This window comes from Trematomus bernacchii, unplaced genomic scaffold, assembly GCF_902827165.1.
Source record: "Trematomus bernacchii unplaced genomic scaffold, fTreBer1.1, whole genome shotgun sequence".
In the NCBI taxonomy this organism is placed as follows: domain Eukaryota; kingdom Metazoa; phylum Chordata; class Actinopteri; order Perciformes; family Nototheniidae; genus Trematomus; species Trematomus bernacchii.
The window spans coordinates 93,493-118,639 of record NW_022987593.1 but is presented as its reverse complement, the minus strand read 5'-3'; the positions used below and the strand labels follow the sequence as shown (position 1 = coordinate 118,639).

The window sequence follows — 25,147 nt, the reverse complement described above, 5'->3', positions numbered from 1 at the left end:
TCACTCACTCACTCACTCACTCACTTACTGCCATTGTTATGTTCTGTCAAAGGGAAATAATTTAACAGAAAAAGGAAATAAATATCAGTAGGTGTTTATGTTTTTGTTAATATCACATTAGATGTAAACTAAAGTAATGCTGATTTGATTGTTTTATTTTCATTTTGGAAATGTGTTATTGTAAGTGTAATTATGATGTAAAGTTCCAGCTGCTTTAGTGAATCCGTTTAAAACCTTGATGGCACATTGCGTCTTGTTCAGGCTCTTTGGGACAGCTTGGTGTCTTCCTCATCCAGCGCTCTTTTGGTTTATTACTTCACATCTTACTCCATCAGCATTCCCCCCCCCCCCCCCCCCCCTCACTCTGTGTACGCTTTTCAAGTGCTATCAAGTACAGCAACTCGATTAAGCCATGTTATACAGGTTTATTTAAATAATCTTTGAGGAACAATAATGTAAAAACAACAACAACAAATACAACTAAATAATAAAACTAAAGACAACATTGGTGGCCACACATGTAAGCAGACATTTTTTATTTGAACAGTTGTCAATTTTACTTGTGGAATAGCTGGGACAGCAATTACATTTACATATTTGTTGCCATTCAAATTGATTTTATTATTTTTAGGTATTCTTTTGTCTGAACAATTACAGACACATTTGAATAACCCTTGCACAAAAGTTATTGTTACCATCTACCATGCTGTACTACTGTAGCTAGCTTTTTTAAGTGGTGTCAGGAAATTAGAAATGGAGTAATTTAGAGAGTAATATAGAGAACTTTGCAACGTATGAACTTGGAAAAATTAAAAACTACTACAAATGGGGCGAAGCCTGCAGCTAGTTCAGGCAGTCGACTCAAGAACCAATGAATTCAAACGTGACGTGCCTCGTCCCTCTTACAACCCACTAAACACATTCTCCTAAACCTGCCGCTCTATATAACTCAGATCTATCTGTCTCTGCCTCGCTAATGCTGCTGCTGCCTTTACATTGCTGCCTGCACCTGTAGGCTCGCCTGCAATGTTCTCTGTAAGTCTGTGGAGTGATGAGGCCCGAGCCAAGAAGCCAAACTCAAAGTATGCTGCTTCTAATAAACAAATCAAAGAAAAACATGAGTTTTCTGACTGAAATGTATTTTATGCACATTTTCTTACACCTCAGTCATATATTCTGCTTTGTGCTGTTGTTCAAACTCTTTACATCCTAGAAGTGTTGATGGCAGAATAGGTGACAGAACTCTGGGTTGTCGTCCTCTTTGGTCGATGTGACGCCGGGCGAATTTCCAGTGCAGCAAAGCACACATCTTGATCCTTAAATATGACATTTGTTGTTTAGAATTATAATCATTTTCAGATGTATTGTCATGATAATTGTATTTTACTGTTTCACCTACCTGATTTTGTCTTGTTTGAGGTGTTTGCTGATCAGTTTGAGGTTCTTTAGCTGCATAATTCAATACTTCATCATTACAGCATGGTACACTCACACAGTATCAAGAGAAGAGAATCATTGTCAATGAATTATCACAGATATGTCTGACATTACAAGTTAAACTTTAAAAGTGAGATAAACATTAGTTACCTTCTTTCTTACAGAGGTGGTACACCAGGAGAGAGGAGAGGAGAGAGGACAGAGCAGCAACAGCTGGACACAGAGAGAACAGCAGCATCCAGCACACTCTACAGTCTCCCGTTAACTTACATTCCTGGAGATGAAGCTCACTGGAGTCTAAAACAAAAAGTTTTGTCGATTAGCTTAATCCAGGGGTGTCCACATTTGGCCCCCGGGCCATTTTGAATCAGCCCTCAGCTAATTCAACAAATATAATGCAGTATGGCCCTCAAATGAAACTTGTGCTTGTCTTGTATTGTACTTCTTTTAACTCATTCCAGCAAATGCAATGTATGAATCAATATTGCTTGAGCCTGAAATAGAATCATCCCAAAGCTCACCATGCACAAAAATAAAGAATAAATACATATGGATGAAACATGCAGCCCCAGAATTAAGGAAATTATTTGTAACAATGTTTACAGTATTTCAGTACTGTATGAACATTAAGTCAATTGATTCCATACACTTCACTCACACATATATCTTGCAGGTACAAAACTGGAACAGCACACTTACTTAATCGGATTCTTGTTGAGACGTTGCCATTTGTGTAAAGATGTCTGCGAATAATTTGTTTTTCACTCTCCACATCAAACGTTTCAGTTCCACAGTAGTAGAGCCCTTCATCGGTCTCAGTGGTGTTAATGATCAGCAGGTCATAGGACTCGGAAGAATAGTTTCTCACAAAGTGGAAACGAGGGAGAGGATTAAGTACGCGTTCAATGTTTGTGGTTTGTGTCCATACATTTTTAAGGACGAGAGAAGGCTGGTTCTCATGAGAGCAGTTCCTGTACCACACGATGTATACTCCGGTTGATAACTTGCAGTCACAGTAGAGAGTGATGTTTTCTCCTGGTCTGACTGTCATCTCCAACTCTGATCCAGAGGTCCAACCATGACTGAAAGATACAACTCCTGGAAAACAAACACAATAGGCTCAGTGGAACAGGGTTTCACATTACAGCAGGGGCAGATTCCTCCTCCTAAAAACATAAAGAGAAGGTAAATACCAATTCTTTCCAAATGGATTTGTAATTAATAAATCAAAAATAATTACCCAAGAGAACATATATGAAAATGTGCAGCCTGTCCATGTGTGATGATGACCAAGAGTTAGAGCAAAACGAAACAGTGTCATGTCCTACGCAGACTTTTCCGTTAAAGGAAGTATAGATGGTGATTGGCAGGTTGAGTGGAACATGTTTTCTGATCTTGTTTTCTATTGGTTTGATGTGATGACTAGAGGAGATATAGTCCTAAAAAGGATTAACCTCAGCGTCTAACTGAGATGTAGCCATTTACACGATAGATTACAGCCTAAAAAAACTTGCAGTAGTACCTTACACAAAGGACTTACACTGTATATTTGAATATTTCAGAGTTATAGACTTGGACATAATGATGCACAATTGCTACAAGTTGAACATCCTCCAATAGGACTAAAGTAAAGGATCAAATGCATGTCTTTACTGTGTACAGTAACAAAAGACTGCCTCATTTGTTACTATACTGTAACTTCTAACAGAGGGCATGGATCCCTATGCTTTCTCCCTGCTTAAATAAAATAAACGCGTCAAGTGGATCATATTAAGTAGATCCTGCTCCAAGAAATGTGTTGAATCCCCAATTAACCCCTTTAACTTAATAGACCAGGAATCGAGACTTTATTTTGTTTATTCTGCAAAGTTCACAATTTGGACATGTTTCATCATCAGACCTCAGCAATATGTAGAATACAGGAGCGTTGGATTCGTAAAAACAACTTAAGTGTGTAGCCCAGAGTGTGCAGAGACCTTGCACATAAGCTGTGATCTGCTTGGCTACCACTGTTGTTCTGTTCTTATGGAAACACTCCGCTCGCTTTCCATAATGTCACCTGGTCAAAGAGTAAAGTAATCATCATAGCTGCTGCTTTGGCTACAGCTAATAGGAATAAAAGCACAAAAAATCATCGGCTCACAGATCGTGTTATTAATTAAAGAAAATGTAGGCTCATATTTGAATATAAATACTATACCCAGTGGCGGCCGGTCCATAGGGGCGCTAGGGGCGCCGCCCCACCTCTTCCCATATTGAAAAAAATAAAAATAAATAATAATTAAAATTAAAATTAAAAAAAATATATATGTTTAAAAAAATATATATGTTTTTATTTTTATTTTTAATGAACAAGGTAAATATTATATAATTGGTATCAGTAAAATGTATAATCTACAATAAAATCTCGTTTAAAATTGTGTTACGATGTCTAAAGTTACTGATAAGTCACATGTTTCCTGCCTGGCCTTGCCCATGCACCTTCTCTCGTCTGGGCGCTAAGAGAGGAGCCTTCAACCAGTGCAGCAGCAGCCACCAGCAGCTGACTGTTGCTATCTGTAACGTGTAAACTATGCCGCGAAAATATAATTTCAGCCAATCAGCGTCGTCAAAGATGACGGTCACCGGGCGCCAATGTCAGCGCCCAGTGCAGTCTGTGAGTAGTTTGGACAGTGACTCGTATCCGGTTGACGCAGTAGTTGATGAGGATGGCTTCGTGTGCAGGTGGAGTCTCCGGACCTCGGTCCCCGCCTAATTCTGTTCAAGAGCTAATCTCCAATCCTTTCGAAAGGAGAAGTTTGGCAGATAAATTGTTGCTTAAAGACCTTGCACCGGACCAACCCGATTTGAATATATCGCAGCAATCTCGTGAAAAAGACAAAATGTATACACGAGGCTTCACAAGTAGCTGGTACACAAGAAAGGCTTGGCTAGCTGGATGCAAACAGGTAAATGCTGTCTTTTGTTTCCCATGCTTGGATATCACTTTATATGTAGAGAGGAGGTTTCCCATGGTTGTTAGAAGTTTATTAATAAGTGGGCATTTATCACAGAAGTGATTGTTCTGTCTCCACGTTTGTTGCATTGTCTGTGATGTATTTTCCAACGGTTATAGCTCCTGTTCTGTCCCAGCAACACTACACGGTTTGCAGCTCCACCACATTTTTGGTTTATCTTCGGTGTCGCTTAAAATCTGCTTCCCATCGGACTAAAACCTCCACGTAATCTGAAGACAGATACTTGAAGTTATTTAAACCTTTTGCAAACTTTATGTTCTTTCTTGCTCTAGCCTTGCCAGTTACATTGTACATAACACATATATTATCATTATGCTAACTGGTTGTTCGTGTTAGACGATGTAGCTTTTTCATTTCTGAGTTATTGCTATATGTAAATAAGCCTGTTTGTAAATAATCCTCAGAGAAACAAAGAAAAAACACAATTTATGACATTTTGTGCTGTGGTTATTTTTTTTAAATTGCATTTATTCACAGTTCAGTTTGAAATGCTGTAGTGACTTGTATTGAACCACTTAAATATTTATAATTAATGCTACTGAAAAGATGCTATTAATTTTATATCTCACATGCAGTTCACTGTAAAGCTACTTGGTGAAGGTGTTGGTTCATAAAACATGAACAGTTTTAAGAAAGAAAAAAACAGACCAGTTCTGAGAACACAAATTCCTGGTAAAGTAGTAGATGTTCAGGTTGATAAATAATATTTTCCACACTGAAGATTATGGAGGTATTGATCAGTCTTCTCATATTTTTAAGCCTCGATTTCTCCTTTCCCCCCCCCTCTAACATCACCAGAAGTCATCATTTAAGGGGTCATTTCTCGAAAAAAAATTCCGGGGGGAAACCGCCCGGACCCCCCGGGTAGGTCACTTACGGTACGTCAAGAGCCCCACCAAAAAAAAAGACCACCGGCCGCCACTGACTATACCAACCAGCAATGTGTATAGGTTTGGTGCAGTGTTACAAGTTTGTTTTGAGCTGGCTTAGAGCTGAGAGTTAGACCGTTATTGACTGCTTCAAGGTGAGCTTCTGATCTAGGTCAACTTGCATATCCCAGCTGTAGTATAACACATAACTTCTCTTTTCTGCCCTAACCCTTCTCCAGTAGAAGTCAGAACAGTTTCATCTGCAGCCGGTGAGGCTAAAGTTCACAATCAGCATCCCCTCATCCTTCTCTGTTTTTCCAAGCATAACCTGTTTTGCAATATTCCCAGCCTCATTATTTCAATGTACTGTAGGTGTGTATAAAGATAAATCAAGACTTGATAACTATGAGTTACCTTTGAATAAGTCAAAGGTAATTAAGTGAAAATACTATTTTGCAACAAAAAATCTTCCATCCGAAAATGCCACAAGATGTTATTCAGACTCAACAATGCAGATAAACATCATATCTTAAATATGACGTTGTATGAAACCACACTCTGCATCTGTCTGCAAACGATGGCCCTGTTGCAAAGTGCAACCAGAGCTCGTCTTATTTGATCTCACAGTTATGATGTGGTCACTGATATGACAGATTCAAAAATAAACTGTACTTCTAAACATAGCTGAGGTTGATGAAGTTATACATAAATAACAGAATCTAAGAAACTGACCTCTGACTTCAAGATTGTGGAGACTTTTATCATGTGAACAAAATCTACCACTTTTCAGAATAAACTTAAACATTGATCAAAAAAACTAAACTCAATTCCACCAACACCTTCAGCAGGTCACTATCTGCAGCTTCAGTCTGTCTGCATGCTGAGTGAGTGAGGGGATGTTTGTCACTGTGGGTTTCCTGTAAAGCTTACTTTGAATTGTGTCAGACCACTGGTGAAGGGTATGCGGGGGCTGAAAACAGCTTTGGTGTCTTGTTGCAGAGATGGAATCATAAACGCCATTATGGAATGTAACTGATCGATTTCAGTCAAAGATGTGGACTGAAAGATGAACTGTACAAAACTCACATTTAAAATGCTTATTACAAAATAATACAAAGGTTAGGCATTGAGGCTCCACTGTTATCACTCTACAAGACATTTTTACAAAGAGTGCTTATTAAATAACAGAATCGCCGGTTGATGGCCTGAACTAGGTCGCAGGCTTCACTCACGTATTTTACAACAACAATGGAGATCAATGTGCACATCTGATCAATTTTAACTTGTAATTGTGGAAGGGAAAAGTCACATCTATTTTGTAAAGAATACAATAATAAAGGAAGAATATAGCCAGTATAAAATGTTTTCATGAATCAATTTCAGACAGTTGCGACAGTCCTAAATAATTAGGTGTATAATGGATGCATTGTTACTGCCATTGTTATGTTCTGCCAAAGGGAAATAATTGAATGGAAAACTAAATAAATATCAGTAGGTGTTTATGTTTTTGTTAATGTCACATTAGATGCAAAGTAATGCTGATTTTATTGTTTTATTTCATTTTGGAAATGTGTTATTGTAATTGTAATTATGATGTAAAGTTCCAGCTGCTTTAGGGAATCAGTTCAAAACCAAGATGGTACATTGTGTCTCGTTCAGGCTCTTCGGGACAGCTTGTTGTCTTCCTCATCCAGCGCTCTTTTGGTTTATTACTTCACATCTTACTCCATCAGCATTCTGAACAATTACAGACACATTTGAATAACCCTTACACAAAAGTTATTGTTACCATCTACAGTACCATGCTGTACTGTACTGTATGCTGCAGCTAGCTTTTAGAATGTTTTAAGTGGTGTCAGGAAATTAGAAATAGAGTAATTTAGAGAGTAAATAAAGAGAACTTTGCAACGTATAAACTTAAATTAAATTAAAAACTACTACAAATGGGGCGAAGCCTCCGAGCTAGTTCAGGCAGTCAACTAAAGCACCAATGATACATTTAAACGTGACGTGCCTTGTCCCTCTTACAACCAACCAAACACATTCTCCTAAACCTATATAACTCAGATCTGCCCTTGAGCAAGGCACCGGACACTGCTCCACCACCACCCCAGCTTCCACCCCAGCACCCACCTGTAGGCTCAGGGGATAGTTATCTAATCTTCACTCAATGTGCTATGTAAGTCTGTGGAGTGATGAGGCCCGAGCCTAGACACCAAAGTCAAACTATATGCTGCTTCTAATAAACATATCAAAGAAACACGTGGGTTTTCTGACTGAAATTTATTTAATTCACATTTTCTTACACATCAGTCATTCTGCTTTGTGCTGTTGTTCAAACTCTTTACATCCTAGAAGTGTCGATGGCAGAATAGGTGACAGAACTCTGGGTTGTCGTCCTCTTTGGTCTATGTGACACCGGGCGAATTTCCAGTGCAGCAAAGCACACATCTTGATCCTTAAATATGATATTTGTTGTTTAGAATTATAATCATTTTCAGATGTATTGTCATGATAATTGTATTTTACTGTTACACCTACCTGATTTTGTCTTGTTTGAGGTGTTTGCAGATCAGTTTGAGGTTCTTTAGCTGCAGAATTCAATACTTCATCATTACAGCATGGTACACTCACACAGTATCAAGAGAAGAGAATCATTGTCAATGAATTATCACAGATATGTCTGACATTACAAGTTCAACTTTAAAAGTGAGATAAACATTAGTTACCTTCTTTCTTACAGAGGTGGTACACCAGGAGAGAGGAGAGGAGAGAGGACAGAGCAGCAACAGCTGGACACAGAGAGAACAGCAGCATCCAGCACACACCATTGCAGTCACCGCAGTTTTGTGAAGTCTCATTGTGATCAGGCTCACTGGAGTCTAAAACAAAAAGTTTTGTCGATTAGCTTAATTCAGGGGTGTCCACATTTGGCCCCCGGGCCATTTTGAATCAGCCCTCAGCTAATTCAACAAATATAATGCAGTATGGCCCTCAAATGAAACTTGTGCTTGTCTTGTATTGTACTTCTTTTAACTCATTCCAGCAAATGCAATGTATGAATCAATATTGCTTGAGCCTGAAATAGAATCATCCCAAAGCTCACCATGCACAAAAATAAAGAATAAATACATATGGATGAAACATGCAGCCCCAGAATTAAGGAAATTATTTGTAACAATGTTTACAGTATTTCAGTACTGTACCATGAACATTAAGTCAATTGATTCCATACACTTCACTCACACATATATCTTGCAGGTACAAAACTGGAACAGCACACTTACTTAATCGGATTCTTGTTGAGACGTTGCCATTTGTGTAAAGATGTCTGCGAATAATTTGTTTTTCACTCTCCACATAAAACGTTTCAGTTCCACAGTAGTAGAGCCCTTCATCGGTCTCAGTGGTGTTAATGATCAGCAGGTCATAGGACTCAGAGGAAAAGTTTCTCACAAAGTGGAAACGAGGGAGAGGATTAAGTGCGCGTTCAATGTTTGTTAGTGTCCATACATTTTTAAGGACGAGAGAAGGCTGGTTCTCATGAGAGCAGTTCCTGTACCACACGATGTATACTCCGGTTGATAACTTGCAGTCACAGTAGAGACTGATGTTTTCTCCTGGTCTGACTGTCATCTCCAACTCTGATCCAGAGGTCCAACCATGACTGAAAGATACAACTCCTGGAAAACAAACACAATAGGCTCAGTGGAACAGGGTTTCACATTACAGCAGGGGCAGATTCCTCCTCCTAAAAACATAAAGAGAAGGTAAATACCAATTCTTTCCAAATGGATTTGTAATTAATAAATCAAAAATAATTACCCAAGAGAACATATATGAAAATGTGCAGCCTGTCCATGTGTGATGAAGACCAAGAGTTAGAGCAAAGCGAAACAGTGTCATGTCCTACGCAGACTTTTCCATTAAAGGAAGTATAGATGGTGATTGGCAGGTTGAGTGGAACATTTTTTTCTGATCTTGTTTTCTATTGGTTTGATGCGATCACTAGAGGAGATATAGTCCTAAAAAGGATTAACCTCAGCGTCTAACTGAGATGTAGCCATTTACACGATAGATTACAGCCTAAAAAAACTTGAGTAGTACCTCACACAAAGGACTTACACTGTATATTTGAATATTTCAGAGTTATAGACTTGGACATAATGATGCACAATTGCTACAAGTTGAACATCCTCCAATAGGACTAAAGTAAAGGATCAAATGCATGTCTTTACTGTGTACAGTAACAAAAGACTGCCTCATTTGTTACTATACTGTAACTTCTAACAGAGGGCATGGATCCCTATGCTTTTTCCCTGCTTAAATAAAATAAACGCGTCAAATGGATCATATTAAGTAGATCCTGCTCTAAGAAATGTGTTGAATCCCCAATTAACCCCTTTAACTTAATGGACCAGGAATCAAGACTTTATTTTGTTTATTCTTCAAAGTTCACAATTTGGACATGTTTCATCATCAGACCTCAACAATATGTACAATACAGGAGCGTTGAATTCGTAAAAACAACTTAAGTGTGTAGCCCAGTGTGTGCAGAGACCTTGCACATAAGCTGTGATCTGCTTGGCTACCACTGTTGTTCTGTTCTTATGGAAACACTCCGCTCGCCTTCCATAATGTCACCTGGTCAAAGAGTAAAGTAATCATCATACTGTAGCTGCTGCTTTGGCTACAGCTAATATGAATAAAAGCACAAAAAATCATCGGCTCACAGATCGTGTTATTAATTAAAAAAAATGTAGGCTCATATTTGAATATAAATACTATACCAACCAGCAATGTGTATAGGTTTGGTACAGTGTTACAAGTTTGTTTTGAGCTGGCTTAGCTGAGAGTTAGACAGTTATTGACTGCTGTAAGATATACAACTGCTAATGTCTTCACTCAATTAACCATGACTGGTTTTCTAAAACTTTTGTTTATTACATAGGGCTGTATGCTATTTCAGCTAACGGCTTGGTTTTATAGTTCAACGGGCCACGAGTGTACATCTTCAGTATGACTGCATGCTAGGCTCTGCAGTCCTTTGAAGGTCTGTATGTCTGTTTGAGCTTCCTCATGTGCTGATGACATTCACTTGCTCACATACAAAAATAAGAGGGATTTTTTGGATTGACTGTTGTTGCACCTTAAATGTTCCACATTAATAGATTTTGTAATCAGTTCCCAGAGCTTGAGACGGCCCAGTGTGAAAGTGGCCAACTCGAGGTATGGATTGTGAGTGATTATTATGTGAGGTTTCAATTTTCTGCTCTAAATACAAAAATCTGATCATTTTAAACGCTGCCATCCCAAAAGCAGTTTCATGTCGATTTCAACTTGCGAATTTCTGAATTTCAAACATTGTCCAACAATGAGGAAGCAGAAAACACACTTTTTAAGATATATTTAACAAGCCCCTTGAAAAGAACAGCTTTTGCTGAAATGGGTCAGATCGGCCCCTACTTTGTTGAGCTCATAGGATTTGATCTATTTTTAAATCCCTTATAATAATTGGCACCTTCTTGAGTTCTTGAGTAGATAAAGGGGTAATAACACCATTGGGGTCATCAGGTGGGCACCCTCTTTCCTCAGTGTTTCGTTGATAGGCCCACAACATCTCCAGAGGGCTCAACGGTTTCACCTGGCGTCCCAGGTGAGCCCCCCCACACCGCTTTTACCCCTTCTACTACTTTGCAGCCCAGATGGAATCTCTCCTTTTCAGCCACAGCCAGTTGCTACTTTGGTCAGCTGCTTCTCCCAGTGACTTGATGGCCTGTCGGAGTGCCTGCCCTCAGACCCCCATGCTTTGAAGAAGCCTCGTGGTTTATCTGGCTACAAAGCCTCTGCAGCCGTCCTCCACTGGGAGAACCTGCGTTTTCCATCCCTGCTGTACTGCCTCGGCTGCTATAACCGAGTACTTTAAAAGCTTCATCGACTGCAGCCTCCCATTGTTCAGTTAATTAAACGATGTACAAGGACTTTGGTGAGGTTGACCACATGATAGAATTGGAGGGATGAAACCCTCTTTAATGGTCACACATGCAGAGCACACAGCACACACAGTGACATTTGTTCTCTGCTTTTTACCCATCCTAGTACTGGGAGCAGTGATCAAATCTGGCCTGAGATTGGTTGTGATGATCTTTGCCCGGTAGGTGAGCTTCTGATCTAGGTCAACTTGCATATCCCAGCTAATGTAGTATAACACATAACTTCTCTTTTCTGCCCTAACCCTTCTCCAGTAGAAGTCAGAAAAGTTTCACCTGTAGCCGGTGAGGCTAAAGTTCACAATCAGCATCCCCTCATCCTTCTCTGTTTTTCCAAGCATAACCTGTTTTGCAATATTCCCAGCCTCATTATTTCAATGGAATGTAGGTGTGTATAAAGATAAATCAAGACTTGATAACTATGAGTTACCTTTGAATAAGTCAAAGGTAATTAAGTGAAAATACTATTTTGCAACAAAAGATCTTCCATCCGAAAATGCCACAAGATGTTATTCAGACTCAACAATGCAGATAAACATCATATCTTAAATATGACGTTGTATGAAACCACACTCTGCATCTGTCTGCAAACGATGGCCCTGTTGCAAAGTGCAACCAGAGCTCGTCTTATTTGATCTCACAGTTATGATGTGGTCACTGATATGACAGATTCAAAAATAAACTGTACTTCTAAACATAGCTGAGGTTGATGAAGTTATACATAAATAACAGAATCTAAGAAACTGACCTCTGACTTCAAGATTGTGGAGACTTTTATCATGTGAACAAAATCTACCACTTTTCAGAATAAACTTAAACATTGATCAAAAAACTAAACTTAATTCCACCAACACCTTCAGCAGGTCACTATCTGCAGCTTCAGTCTGTCTGCATGCTGAGTGAGTGAGGGGATGTTTGTCACTGTGGGTTTCCTGTAAAGCTTACTTTGAATTGTGTCAGACCACTGGTGAAGGGTACGTGGGGGCTGAAAACAGCTTTGGTGTCTTGTTGCAGAGATGGAATCATAAACGCCATTATAGAATGTAACTAATCGATTTCAGTCAAAGATGTGGACTGAAAGATGAACTGTACAACAACTCACATTTAAAATGCTTATTACAAAATAATACAAAGGTTAGGCATTGAGGTTCCACTGTTACACTCTACAAGACATTTTTACAAAGAGTGCTTATTAAATAACAGAATCGCCAGATCCAACAGGTGGATGCTGGGGCAGAAAAGCAGCAGTGGTGCAGAAGTAGAGCAGAGAGAGATGGCAAGTCTGGCAGCTTAAAAAGAGCACCAGATTTAGGAGAACGTGTTTGGTTGGTGGTGAGTGCAGGCACGTCATGTTCATGTATCATTGTAGCTCAGGTTGATGGCCTGAACTAGGTTGCAGGCTTCACTCACATATTTTACAACAACAATGGAGATCAATGTGCTGCCTAAGGGAAATAATTGAATGGAAAACTAAATAAATATCAGTAGGTGTTTATGTTTTTGTTAATGTCACATTAGATGCAAAGTAATGCTGATTTTATTGTTTTATTTCATTTTGGAAATGTGTTATTGTAATTGTAATTATGATGTAAAGTTCTAGCTGCTTTAGGGAATCAGTTCAAAACCAAGATGGTACATTGTGTCTCGTTCAGAATCTTCGGAACAGCTTGTTGTCTTCCTCATCCAGCGCTCTTTTGGTTTATTACTTCACATCTTACTCCATCAGCATTCTGAACAATTACAGACACATTTGAATAACCCTTACACAAAAGTTATTGTTACCATCTACAGTACCATGCTGTACTGTACTGTATGCTGCAGCTAGCCAGCTAGCAGCATGTTTTAAGTGGTGTCAGGAAATTAGAAATAGAGTAATTTAGAGAGTACATAAAGAGAACTTTGCAACGTATAAACTTTACAAATTAAAAACTACTATAAATGGGGCGAAGCCTCCGAGCTAGTTCAGGCAGTCAACTAAAGCACCAATGATACATTTAAACGTGACGTGCCTTGTCCCTCTTACAACCAACCAAACACGTTCTCCTAAACCTATATAACTCAGATTTGCCCTTGCACAAGGCACCGGACACTGCTCCACCACCACCCCAGCTTCCACCCCAGCACCCACCTGTAGGCTCAGGGGATAGTTATCTAATCATCACTCAATGTGCTATGTAAGTCTGTGGAGTGATGAGGCCCGAGCCTAGACACCAAAGTCAAACTATATGCTGCTTCTAATAAACATATCAAAGAAACACGTGAGTTTTCTGACTGAAATGTATTTAATTCACATTTTCTTACTCATCAGTCATAGATTCTGCTTTGTGCTGTTGTTCAAACTCTTTACATCCTAGAAGTGTTGATGGCAGAATAGGTGCTGAAGTCAGAACTCTGGGTTGTCGTCCTCTTTGGTCTATGTGACGCCGGGCGAATTTCCAGTGCAGCATAACACACATCTTCATCCTTAAATGTTACATTTGTTGTTTAGAATTATAATCATTTTCAGATTTAGTGTCATGATTATATTTTACTGTTTCTCCTACCTGATTTTGTCTTGTTTGAGGTGTTTGCTGATCAGTTTGAAGTTCTTTAGCTGCAGAATTCAATACTTCATCATTACAGCATGGTACACTCACACAGTATCAAGAGAAGAGAATCATTGTCAATGAATTATCACAGATATGTCTGACATTACAAGTTAAACTTTAAAAGTGAGATAAACATTAGTTACCTTCTTTCTTACAGAGGTGGTACACCAGGAGAGAGGAGAGGAGAGAGGACAGAGCAGCAACAGCTGGACACAGAGAGAACAGCAGCATCCAGCACACACCATTGCAGTCTCGCATTACACCACAGTTTTGTGAAGTCTCATTGTGATCAGGCTCACTGGAGTCTAAAACAAAAAGTTTTGTCGATTAGCTTAATCCAGGGGTGTCCACATTTGGCCCCCGGGCCATTTTGAATCAGCCCTCAGCTAATTCAAAGAAATATAATGCAGTATGGCCCTCAAATGAAACTTGTGCTTGTCTTGTATTGTACTTCTTTTAACTCATTCCAGCAAATGCAATGTATGAATCAATATTGCTTGAGCCTGAAATGTAGAATCATCCCAAAGCTCACCATGCACAAAAATAAAGAATAAATACATATGGATGAAACATGCAGCCCCAGAATTAAGAACATTATTTGTAACAATGTTTACAGTATTTCAGTACTGTACCATGAACATTAAGTCAATTGATTCCATACACTTCACTCACACATATATCTTGCAGGTACAAAACTGGAACAGCACACTTACTTAATCGGATTCTTGTTGAGACGTTGCCATTTGTGTAAAGATGTCTGCGAATAATTTTTTTTTGCACTCGCCACATCAAACTTTACAGTTCCACAGTAGTAGAGCCCTTCATCGGTCTCAGTGGTGTTAATGATCAGCAGGTCATAGGACTCGGAGGAATAGTTTCTCACAAAGTAGAAACGAGGGAGAGGATTAAGTACGCGTTCAATGTTTGTGGTTTGTGTCCATTCATTTTTAAGGACGACAGAAGGCTGGTTCTCATGAGAGCAGTTCCTGTACCACACGATGTATACTCCGGTTGATAACTTGCAGTCACAGTAGAGACTGATGTTTTCTCCTGGTCTGAATGTCATCTCCAACTCTGATCCAGAGGTCCAATGACTGAAAGATACAACTCCTGGAAAACAAACATATGTAGTCAGTGTTTTCACATTAAGGTAGGGGCAGATTCCATCTAAAATAAAATGAACATGTCAAAATGAATCATTCCAAATGGAAGTGTAATGAATTAATTCCAAAAATAGTATCAAAATAAAAACCTAAGAGGATGAAAATGAAAATACGTGGCCCGTCCATGTGTGATGATGACCAAGAGTTAAAGACAAGTGAAACAGGTTTTACTCAGAGATATCACGTCATGCGCAGATTTTTCCGTTAAAGGAAGTTAAGGCAATGATTGGTTGGGTTGAGTGGAAACATTGTTTCAGTTCTTGTCTTCTGTTGGTCCAGATATACATGCTATTCTTGGCTTTGATGTGATCACTAGATAAGATATAGGCCCACAAAAGGATTAACCTTAGCATCAAACTGAGGTGTGGAGAAGTTAACAATCATCAAATAAGACAATGTTAAGGGATCCTACTGTATGGCCATTTGGGGTTATTGTAGATCAGGGGGTAATGATCTGAAAATCATTTACAGATTTTGACAAACCCAACCTTGCCACATCCTCTTCCATAAAGATTTTATTCCGAAGAAAAATGTAAGTGGCCTGTATCGCAAGCAGAACTCTTCCAAAGTCTAAAGGACCCAACTTTCAATAGCTCACACAAGTTGTTTTGGGGGGTTTATGTGAAAAGTTGAAAGGTTATAATGTATACTGTAGACAGTATTTGGGTTTGAAGTTATAATCAGGATATCATATAGGGAGTTGATATTTAATACTACCTACTTGTTTAGGTGATGCTGTTCAACGGGTTTCCAAATAGATGGTTTTGCTTGCCATGTTTATACTGCTCTAACATTTGACTCAGTGGCATGGTTTTTCTGAATGAGAAGATATGCTGTTCTTAAAGACAGATTTATTTATGTTGGCTGTGGTAAAGACCAAAATTATTTAAAACTAAATAACGTGTCATTTTATTTTTTGTTTTCATGTCAGCCTGTTGCCAGTTTTAAACACTGAGACATATTTTAAACCTCAGTGGTAAGTATATTAATCAGGGATCTTCAGAAATAAATTCAATATTGATTGTATCTCCAATCATTTGATTTAACAAAATAAGTAATAAACCATCTTTTGTAGTGCCATTGTTCCATTTCAGATCTACAATGACAATCTGTGGCTAGAGGCTTTTACCTCAATCAAGTTCTTGGAAATTAATCTTGATTTACTCAATTATTAATCCACCTTCACAATATTGCATCATTCAAATATTTTATTCAAATGCGTCTCTTGACCAACATTGAGGACTCACAAAACTGGGACACACAGATGACACAATTTGCCCCACTCCAGATACACTGAGTTTACATACTGGACAACATGGGGTATGGATTTGTAAGTGGTAGCTCATTAAGATACAAAACATTTCATTTCATTGTTCAAAATTAATATCTTGATTAATACCATGTTGCCAAATATATTCAAAAAAGAAATTGGCAACCACATACAACATTATGTACATGAAATTAAATGTTATATATGCTTCGAAAACGATGCTACTGTTGATGACTTTTAAAAGCATACATATAACAAATATTTAAAAAACACATGTAAAAAAATAACATTATTTACATGTCATATTTTATATTTTTAAAAGTCTTTACATTGTGTAACAAGCTAAATAACAAAACACATTCATTATAGAATTTAGACTAAAACACGGTTTGTGACGAAAGCTCAGAAATACCTTAAAATATATGTAAAATGTTACATTAAACATTTAGCATTATCACAGCAATTATGTTAAGACAAAATAATGCAGATATTATGTTGGCACATCCATCAGTCAAAGACAAAGGACAGAGAACAATATATTTTATTTAACTATTTTACTTTCATCAAAAAGTTGGCTTTGAAATAAAAATGTTTAAATCATTTAATATGACCTGTACTTCTAAACGTAGCTGAGGTGGCTGCAGATGCTTGGCTTGACTCTATAGATATACATAAATATCACCATCTAACCAAACCACTGACTACTGTTTTCAAGCTTGTGGGAATTTCTACCATGTGAACAAAGCGTTGCACATTTAAGAACAACTGTATTAACTCTATTCCACCAACACCTTCAGCAGGCCACTCGTCTGCAGCTTCAGTCTGTCTGCATGCTGAGCGTGTGAGGGGATGTATGTGGGTTTCCTGTAAAGTGTATTTTGAATTGTCTCAGACCACTGGTGAACGGTATGTGGGGGATGATAGCAGTTTGAGATAGAACAGGAAATTGTCTGAAAACAACTTTTGTGTCTGGAGAGATATAATCATCAAATCCATTATGAATTGTAACAGGTCGAATTCAGTCAAAATGTGAATCGGAAGCCAAACTGTATTTCAGTCAGACACTCACATTTGAAATGTTTATTTACAGTAGCATATAGTAAGGCATCTAGGCACCAGCATCATCACTCTCCAGGATATTTTTTACATGGAATAAGAGGAGTGATGATTAAATAACTTTCCCCCGGAGCCTAGAGATCGATGCTGGGGCAGAAAAGCAGCAGTTGTGCAGAAGCAGGGCAGCAGCAGCATTGGCGATGCAGAGGGAGAGATGGCAAGTATTGCAGGTAAAATAGAGCACCAGATTTAGGAGAATGTTTTTGGTTGGTGGTATGAGGGGGTAAGGCACGTCACATGTGTGTGTCATTGTACCTCGAGTTGACTGCCTCAACTAGCTCACAGGCTATACACTCCATAACATCTAACAGGTGTTTTTTTGTATAGAGTCCAATGTGCACATCTGATCAAGTTTAAGTTGTAGTTTAAATTGTGGAAGAAAATAAAACAGACATCCATTATGTTAAGAAGAAAATAATAAAGGAAAACATTTCTTCAGTATACAATATGCTTTTTCACCAAATTCATTTAAATACACTTTGGTGTGGTCCATGCCACTAACAGTGTCAACAGTCCTAAATACTTAAGTGGATTATGCATTTATTGTTACTGTCGTTATTATGGTCTGCTATAGGCTCTGTCATTAAATAAATCATATTTATTTCAAGTTCAAGTTTTTGATAATGTCACATAAGATGTAAAGTAATGGCGTTTTTATTGTCTTCATTTCATTTGATTGATTGGAACCTCTTTTGAAGAGAAATGTGTTGTAGTAATTATGATGTAAAGGTCCAGCTGTTTTAATGAATCAGTTTTAAACCAAGATGGACATTTTTTTCTTGTTCAGGCTGTTCGGGACAGCTTGGTGTCTTCCTAATCCAGCGCTCTTTTAGTTTATCACTTCACATCTCCACTGGAGGTCAGAAGAGTTTCACATTCAGCCGGTGTGGCAAACAGATTCACCAGCCCTCTCTTTGTGTACGGTTTTCAAATGCTACCAAATACACCAAATCTGTGTCTCTGTCTCTCTCAATCCAGCAATTTATGCAGTTAATACATTTAAAGCCTTTTCAGGTTCAGTCATGCAAAAACAACAAGAACAACAACAGTAGGGGAGTGTGACATCATTTGAGACTGTTAGGAAGTTGAGCCACCCATTGTTTCTAAGCAACCATGGAAAATATTGGTGACCACACATGTGAGTACACATTTTTGAAAAGTTATCTGCTGTACTCGCTGTGACGAAGACAGCCCAGTGGAATAATTGATCACTGCATTTACATTTTAAAATCTTTTGCAGTTCAAAGTTATTTTTTAGGGATTCTTGTGTACAATTACAGACACATTTGAATAAAACTTGGACATGAATTATTGCATAAATCTCTCATGCTGCTCTTCTGAAGCTAACTTTCTTTAAAGAGCCCCTGCCTTTCATAGACACAATATGGGGGGTTAACATAATGATTATAGTCTAGGGATTGTCAATGTGGATCAACATCCTCCGCATTAAGGGCAGAAACTGGTCACCCAAAAAAGTGAAACTATAGTCACATATAGTTAAAGATGTTTGTCACTGTGAGTTTCCTGCGATACTAACTGAATACAAGGTGTGACCTACACGATGTGGTTGAGGTCGGCTTGGCTGTCATTGTTGTCATGCTCTATACTCTATACTCTATATTCTAGGAAACTGTGTGGTAGGCCATCCTTAAATAACGTGCCTGATTCAAACAATAGCCATGTGGCTTTTAAATGATGTATCCTTTTAACAAAATACATTTTATTCTCTTTAGAAGAATGAGCCCTAACTTAACAAATATTTGGACTTGATTCAGACTTTACTGGAGGAGGATTGGGAATGATGGGTAACTTGAGAAAAAAACAGGAAATTGCCTGAAAACAGGTAAAGAGGCACTAAACCCAATCTTTATAAAACATGTCAACACTTCATGATCTAACAGATTGGCACAACAACTGAGAGAAAAGCAGGAGGGATTGAATACTTAAACTGAGCACATGAATGTAAACCTTCTGAATCTGAACTCCTTGCACTTTAGTTTGTTTCTGCCTAAACAGTGTGAATGTGATATTGTTGTCCATTTTCCGTCTATTGTTGTTTTCTTCCATCCTTCGCTCGGAACACAACTCGTGTGAAACACAAATCTTCATCCTGAGAGATCATTTGACATTTGTTATTTAGAAATATTGTTTGCTGTTATAAATAAAGATGTCTAACTGTGAAATATGAAACCACTGTTGACGAGGAGATGACTGCTAAAAGTTGCTGTTATAGATCAGTGTAGACTTTGTACATTTCCTAAATGTCCTGTGTTCATTACCTGATCCCATCTTGTTTGAATCCTGGTGTTAAGTCTTTTCTGGAGAATTTGAGGTTCCTTATCTGCAAAATAAAATACAACAACATTACAAAGTACCACCGACTGCACCTATGAAAATATAGTTCACTATGAGAGCTTTCCTTTATGTATAAATAATAGATTTGACATAATTTCTTTTAAACAATAGTAGGGAAAACAATTGTGCGACAACAGTACCTGTTTTCTGACAGAAGAGATACACCAGAATAAAGGAAATGAAGGAGGTGAGAATAGTAAAGGCTGGAGTGAGCACCATCATCCAGGGCACAACAGGGTTCAAAATGTGTCCACCGGGGTCAGGGCATGAGCTGGAATCTGGAACTAATACATATCTAGATTTACATTTGAATTTTTCTCAGTTTGCCTCACAATTGAAAGATTTAATTTAGTAGATGAAGCTTTTTTTTAATACTGTCAATTAAGATAAATCGATTAGTAAGAACAGCATACTCACTGACATGGATCCTTGTTGAGACGTTGACATTTGTGTAAATATGTGTGAAAGTAAGTCGTTCGTTTTGCTCCAACTTAAACTGATCAGTTCCACAGTAGTAGAGCCCTTCATCGGTCTCAGTGATGTTAACGATCAGCAGGTCATAGGACTCAGAGGAAAAGTTTCTCACAAAGTGGAAACGAGGTAGAGGATTCAGAGAATAGTTTATATCCATAAAGTATCTTCTCCATTCTTTTACATTAAGGACAAGAGAAGGCTGGTTCTCATGAGAGCAGTTCCTGTACCACATGATGTATACTCCGGATGATAACTTGCAGTCACAGTAGAGAGTGATGTCGTCTCCTGGTCTGACTGTCATCTCCAACTCTGATCCAGAGGTCCAGTCATGAGTGCATGATACTACTACAGCAAAATGAAATCAATCACAAAATCAAATATAAATGTGATGAGTGTGCATTACAACAGAGTAACACAGTGTATCCCACTACACTAAATGCAGATTACTGCTCATTACAGCGCTGACAATGAACGCATGAATTTAATATAACACAATGAATAAAATATATTCAAACTGAATGAGTCTACCAAATATTACCTAGCAGAATGACCAGAACAATACGAAGCCCTTCCATCTGTGATGATGACCTGATGAAGAAAAACGTGAAAGGTCTTACTGCTGGATGTACTGACCTGCCCAGACTTTTCTATTTAAGGACATGTCAGTTTTGATTGGCACGTTGAACTGAACATTTTTTTCTGTCGTTGTTTCTATTGGTTAGAATCAAAGAGACAGACTAGATTAAAAGATCGCCTCAATTTCAGGGTTGGGAGGGGAACTTTAAAAAATATATTGTGTTACAATTACTGGTTACATGAAAAAACAGTAACATAATATAAGTATCACAACATAAAAGTACCTAATTACTCTCATGTACTTTTGAATTACCTTCATATCAAATGCAATTCCTATAAACAAGAGAGAAGAAATATCAATAAGATGTTTTTTTACTTAATCGTGCTCTGTAAGACAATAGAACAATGTAACCAGAGGAAAGAAACTAAGATATTTTGAATCAGAAATGTGTTATCTTAATTTATAGGCTAGGCATAAAGAATAGGATAGTTTTAACATGCTTTTTAAGTTCAACACATGAATTAAAAGTAAACACATCATTTTATTTTTTTATAAATCATATTTGTACCTACTGCATTAAAAAGAAAATAATAATAAAACAAAGAAAAATAAAAGTTTCCCGAATTAAGACAAACTCATACCGATAATCCTTTAACCTTAGATCTCTTTAACACAACTGAAACAGGGAGTTACCTTTTTTTGTATCCTGATTTTGTAATCCCGTTTCATATTAAAGGTTTACCTTCAGTTCAGTGTGTGACTATTTGTTTCTCTGCAGGTTGGTGAATGCAATGTTTCTGATATGTTTCTCACTGTGGTTCTCTACAGAACTAGTGCGCTGGAAGTGGCCCAGTGTGAAAGCCACACATTTGACACAGAGATGGGGGTTCAAAACCCGCTTGGGGTATAGATTGTGAGTGATTATTATATGTATGTGTGGTTTCAATTGTCTGCTCTAAAAACAAACAAAAACATTATTTTAAATGCTGCTATCCCAAAATCAGTTTTTGGAGATTTTTGCGAATTTAAAACATTGTCCAACAAGGAGGAAACAGGGAAGATTGTTTTACTTTGATTAAACAAGCCCCTTCCAACGAACAGCTGTTGTTAAAATGGGTCAGATCTCCCCTTCTGATGTAATGAAACACATAACGTCTCTGAGCTGCCCTAACTCTTCTCCAGAGGTCAGGAGAGTTCACAACCAGCATCCCTTCACCCTTCTCTGTTTTTCCCAGCAAAACCTGATAAGTTCAAGTGTATTCCAATATACCTGTCTTCATTACAAGTTATTGTAACTTGAATGTATATTTATGTATAGATAAAAGAGTATTGATGAATATAAAAATAAGTAAAAATAAAAATGTATTTGTTAAAAAAATATTTTGAATCCAAAAATGCCACAAGATGTTATTCAGACTCAACAGTGCAGATGAACATCTTGAATATGACTTTGTATGAAACCACTCTCTGCATCTGTCTGCAAACAATGGCCCTGTTGCAAAGTGTAAAATAGTAGATCTTATCTGATCTAACAGTTATGATGCGTTCAGTGCGTTCACTGATTAATTCCACCAACACCTTCAGCAGGTCGCTATCTGCAGCTTCAGTCTCGCTGCATGCTGAGTGAGTGAGGGGATGTTTGTCACTGTGGGTTTCCTGTAAAGCTTACTTTGAATTGTCTCAGACCACTGGTGAAGGGTGGGGGCCGATAGCCATTTCAGATAAAAACAGGAAATTGTCAGAAAATGAATGTTGTGTCTTGTTGCAGAGCAATAATTCTAAAACACCATTATGAAATGTTAGCAATTCATTTCAGTCAAAAATGTGAACTAGAAGTTTAAATGTATTTAATAACAACAAACAGGAAATACAATTACACATGGGGGTTGATCTGCACATCTGATCAAGTGTAACTTGTTATTGGAGTTGTGGAAAGAAATAAAACAAACTGAAACAAAAAAGTAGAATTTGGAAAGAATGAAAACATTAAGAAATACATTACATTTCTTTCTTGAGTGAATTTGGATGCACTATGTTGTGGTTAATGCCAATAACAGAAGTCCTAAATAATAACCTGTATTATGAATGATTAATTTAATTATTATGGTCTACTAAAGGGTCTGTCATTCAATCGATAATATTTAGTAGAAAAACAAAATATATCTAAAGGAGGTAATGTTTTTGATAATGTCACATTGGATATAAATTCATGTTAAATGTTACATTACATTTTTAGACACAGCAACTTAGTTGAGGAGAAAAAATGCAGATATTGTGTTGGCACATCCAACAGTCAAAGAGCGACGAGAAAGAGAGAAATATCCTGAATTAAGTCAATTCACTTGGATCAAAAAGTAGGCTATGTAAAATGTATCTAAAATATTTAGAATTTTACTGTTTTTCTGGAATACTGAAATGTTCATCCTGCTATCCTTTCAATGTATTTATTATTTTTTCTTATATTGATCATTTTTATCAGGACTCAAATATATGTAATGATACCACATTCATCAATAAGGAAAGGAGCAGTTTGTTAGTTGATGATAATATTTTGTTTGCACACAGCTTATTAATAAGATATCAGTAAGAACAGGTAAAGAGGCACAAAACCCAATCTTTATAAAACATGTCAACACTTCATGATCTAACAGATTGGCACAACAACTGAGAGAAAAGCAGGAGGGCTTGAATACTTAAACTGAGCACATGAATGTAAACCTTCTGAATCTGAACTCCTTGCACTTTAGTTTGTTTCTGCCTAAACAGTGTGAATGTGATATTGTTGTCCATTTTCCGTCTATTGTTGTTTTCTTCCATCCTTCGCTCGGAACACAACTCGTGTGAAACACAAATCTTCATCCTGAGAGATCATTTGACATTTGTTATTTAGAAATATTGTTTGCTGTTATAAATAAAGATGTCTAACTGTGAAATATGAAACCACTGTTGACGAGGAGATGACTGCTAAAAGTTGCTGTTATAGATCAGTGTAGACTTTGTACATTTCCTAAATGTCCTGTGTTCATTACCTGATCCCATCTTGTTTGAATCCTGGTGTTAAGTCTTTTCTGGAGAATTTGAGGTTCCTTATCTGCAAAATAAAATACAACAACATTACAAAGTACCACCGACTGCACCTATGAAAATATAGTTCACTATGAGAGCTTTCCTTTATGTATAAATAATAGATTTGACATAATTTCTTTTAAACAATAGTAGGGAAAACAATTGTGCGACAACAGTACCTGTTTTCTGAAAGAAGAGATACACCAGAATAAAGGAAATCAAGGAGGTGAGAATAGTAAAGGCTGGAGTGAGCACCATCATCCAGGTCACAACAGGGTTCAAAATGTGTCCACCGGGGTCAGGGCATGAGCTGGAATCTGGAACTAATACATATCTAGATTTACATTTGAATTGTTCTCAGTTTGCCTCAAAATTGAAAGATTTCATTTAGTAGATGAAGCTTTTTTTAATACTGTCAATTAAGATAAATCGATTAGTAAGAACAGCATACTCACTGACATGGATCCTTGTTGAGATGTTGCCATGTGTGTAAATGTGTTTGTTTTTCTCCACCTTAAACTGTTCAGTTCCACAGTAGTAGAGCCCTTCATCGGTCTCAGTGATGTTAATGATCAGCAGGTCATAGGACTCAGAGGAAGAGTTTCTCACAAAGTGGAAATGAGGTAGAGGATTCTGAGAATAGTTGATATCCATAAAGTATCTTCTCCATGCTTTTACATTAAGGACAAGAGAAGGCTGGTTCTCATGAGAGCAGTTCCTGTACCACACGATGTATACTCCGGATGATAACTTGCAGTCACAGTAGAGAGTGATGTTGTCTCCTGGTCTGACTGTCATCTCCAACTCTGATCCAGAGGTCCAGTCATGAGTGCATGATACTACTACAGCAAAATGAAAGCAATCACAAAATCTAATATAAATGTGATGAGTGTGCATTACAACAGAGTAACACAGTGTATCCCACTATACTAAATGCAGATTACTGCTCATTACAGCGCTGACAATGAACGCATTAATTTAATATAACACAATGAATAAAATATATTCAAACTGAATGAGTCTACCAAATATTACCTAGCAGAATGACCAGAAAAATACGGAGCCCTTCCATCTGTGATGATGACCTGATGAAGAAAAACGTGAAAGGTCTTACTGCTGGATGTACTGACCTGCCCAGACTTTTCTATTTAAGGACATGTCAGTTGTGATTGGCACGTTGAACTGAACACACTTTTTTTTTGCGCTGGAAGTGGCCCAGTGTGAA

General features: G+C 37.7%; 2 protein-coding genes and 1 long non-coding RNA gene across 9 annotated transcripts; all 3 read right to left on the bottom strand.

Annotated features, from left to right (window-relative positions):
- Positions 1–424: 424 nt before the first annotated feature.
- Positions 425–25,077, bottom strand: LOC117481625. Of its 4 annotated transcripts, none has more exons than XM_034129388.1 (5): positions 24,958–25,077; positions 24,378–24,764; positions 1,588–1,734; positions 1,400–1,449; positions 425–1,316 (listed from the first exon to the last, which is right to left on the bottom strand). In XM_034129388.1, exons 1-5 carry the CDS (start codon positions 24,992–24,994, stop codon positions 1,203–1,205), a joined length of 735 nt encoding a protein of 244 aa, XP_033985279.1. In that variant the 5' UTR covers positions 24,995–25,077; the 3' UTR covers positions 425–1,202. The 4 variants fall into 4 exon arrangements, with proteins under 4 accessions (XP_033985279.1, XP_033985280.1, XP_033985281.1 ...); XM_034129389.1 differs by having other exon boundaries at positions 24,378–24,761; XM_034129390.1 differs by lacking the exons at positions 425–1,316; positions 1,400–1,449; positions 1,588–1,734 and adding exons at positions 22,743–23,716; positions 23,886–23,947; positions 24,102–24,245.
- LOC117481624 lies at positions 7,648–15,221 on the bottom strand. 4 transcript variants are annotated; one of them, XM_034129385.1, is made up of 8 exons: positions 14,615–14,671; positions 14,045–14,206; positions 13,857–13,906; positions 13,615–13,776; positions 8,611–9,006; positions 8,053–8,205; positions 7,865–7,914; positions 7,648–7,781 (listed from the first exon to the last, which is right to left on the bottom strand). In XM_034129385.1, the coding sequence occupies exons 4-8, from the start codon at positions 13,616–13,618 to the stop codon at positions 7,668–7,670; spliced, it is 717 nt and encodes a 238-aa protein (XP_033985276.1). In that variant the 5' UTR covers positions 13,619–13,776; positions 13,857–13,906; positions 14,045–14,206; positions 14,615–14,671; the 3' UTR covers positions 7,648–7,667. The 4 variants fall into 4 exon arrangements, with proteins under 4 accessions (XP_033985276.1, XP_033985275.1, XP_033985278.1 ...); XM_034129384.1 differs by lacking the exons at positions 13,615–13,776; positions 13,857–13,906; positions 14,045–14,206; positions 14,615–14,671 and adding an exon at positions 15,154–15,221; XM_034129387.1 differs by lacking the exons at positions 13,615–13,776; positions 13,857–13,906; positions 14,045–14,206; positions 14,615–14,671 and adding an exon at positions 9,149–9,334 and having other exon boundaries at positions 8,611–9,074.
- Positions 19,305–20,077, bottom strand: LOC117481632. Its single transcript, XR_004555791.1, has 3 exons — positions 19,946–20,077; positions 19,730–19,791; positions 19,305–19,560 (listed from the first exon to the last, which is right to left on the bottom strand). It is a non-coding gene; the product is annotated as an uncharacterized LOC117481632 (long non-coding RNA).
- Positions 25,078–25,147: the final 70 nt, after the last annotated feature.

Bases quoted from the DNA above. Each gene is read 5' to 3' on its own strand.
- LOC117481624 (XM_034129384.1), bottom strand. From the start codon at position 15,190: ATGGACGGGCCACGTATTTTCATTTTCATCCTCTTAG. The intron at 8,206-8,610 runs GTAAGTGTGCTG...TTTTTGTTTTAG, and splicing joins CTCAACAAGAATCCGATTAA to ACTCCAGTGAGCCTGATCAC. The intron at 7,782-7,864 runs GTAGGTGTAACA...ATCATATTTAAG, and splicing joins CTCAAACAAGACAAAATCAG to GATCAAGATGTGTGCTTTGC.
- LOC117481625 (XM_034129388.1), bottom strand. From the start codon at position 24,994: ATGGAAGGGCTCCGTATTTTTCTGGTCATTCTGCTAG. The intron at 1,735-24,377 runs GTGAGTATGCTG...TTTTTGTTTTAG, and splicing joins CTCAACAAGGATCCATGTCA to ACTCCAGTGAGCTTCATCTC. The intron at 1,450-1,587 runs GTAACTAATGTT...TGAATTATGCAG, and splicing joins CCACCTCTGTAAGAAAGAAG to CTAAAGAACCTCAAACTGAT.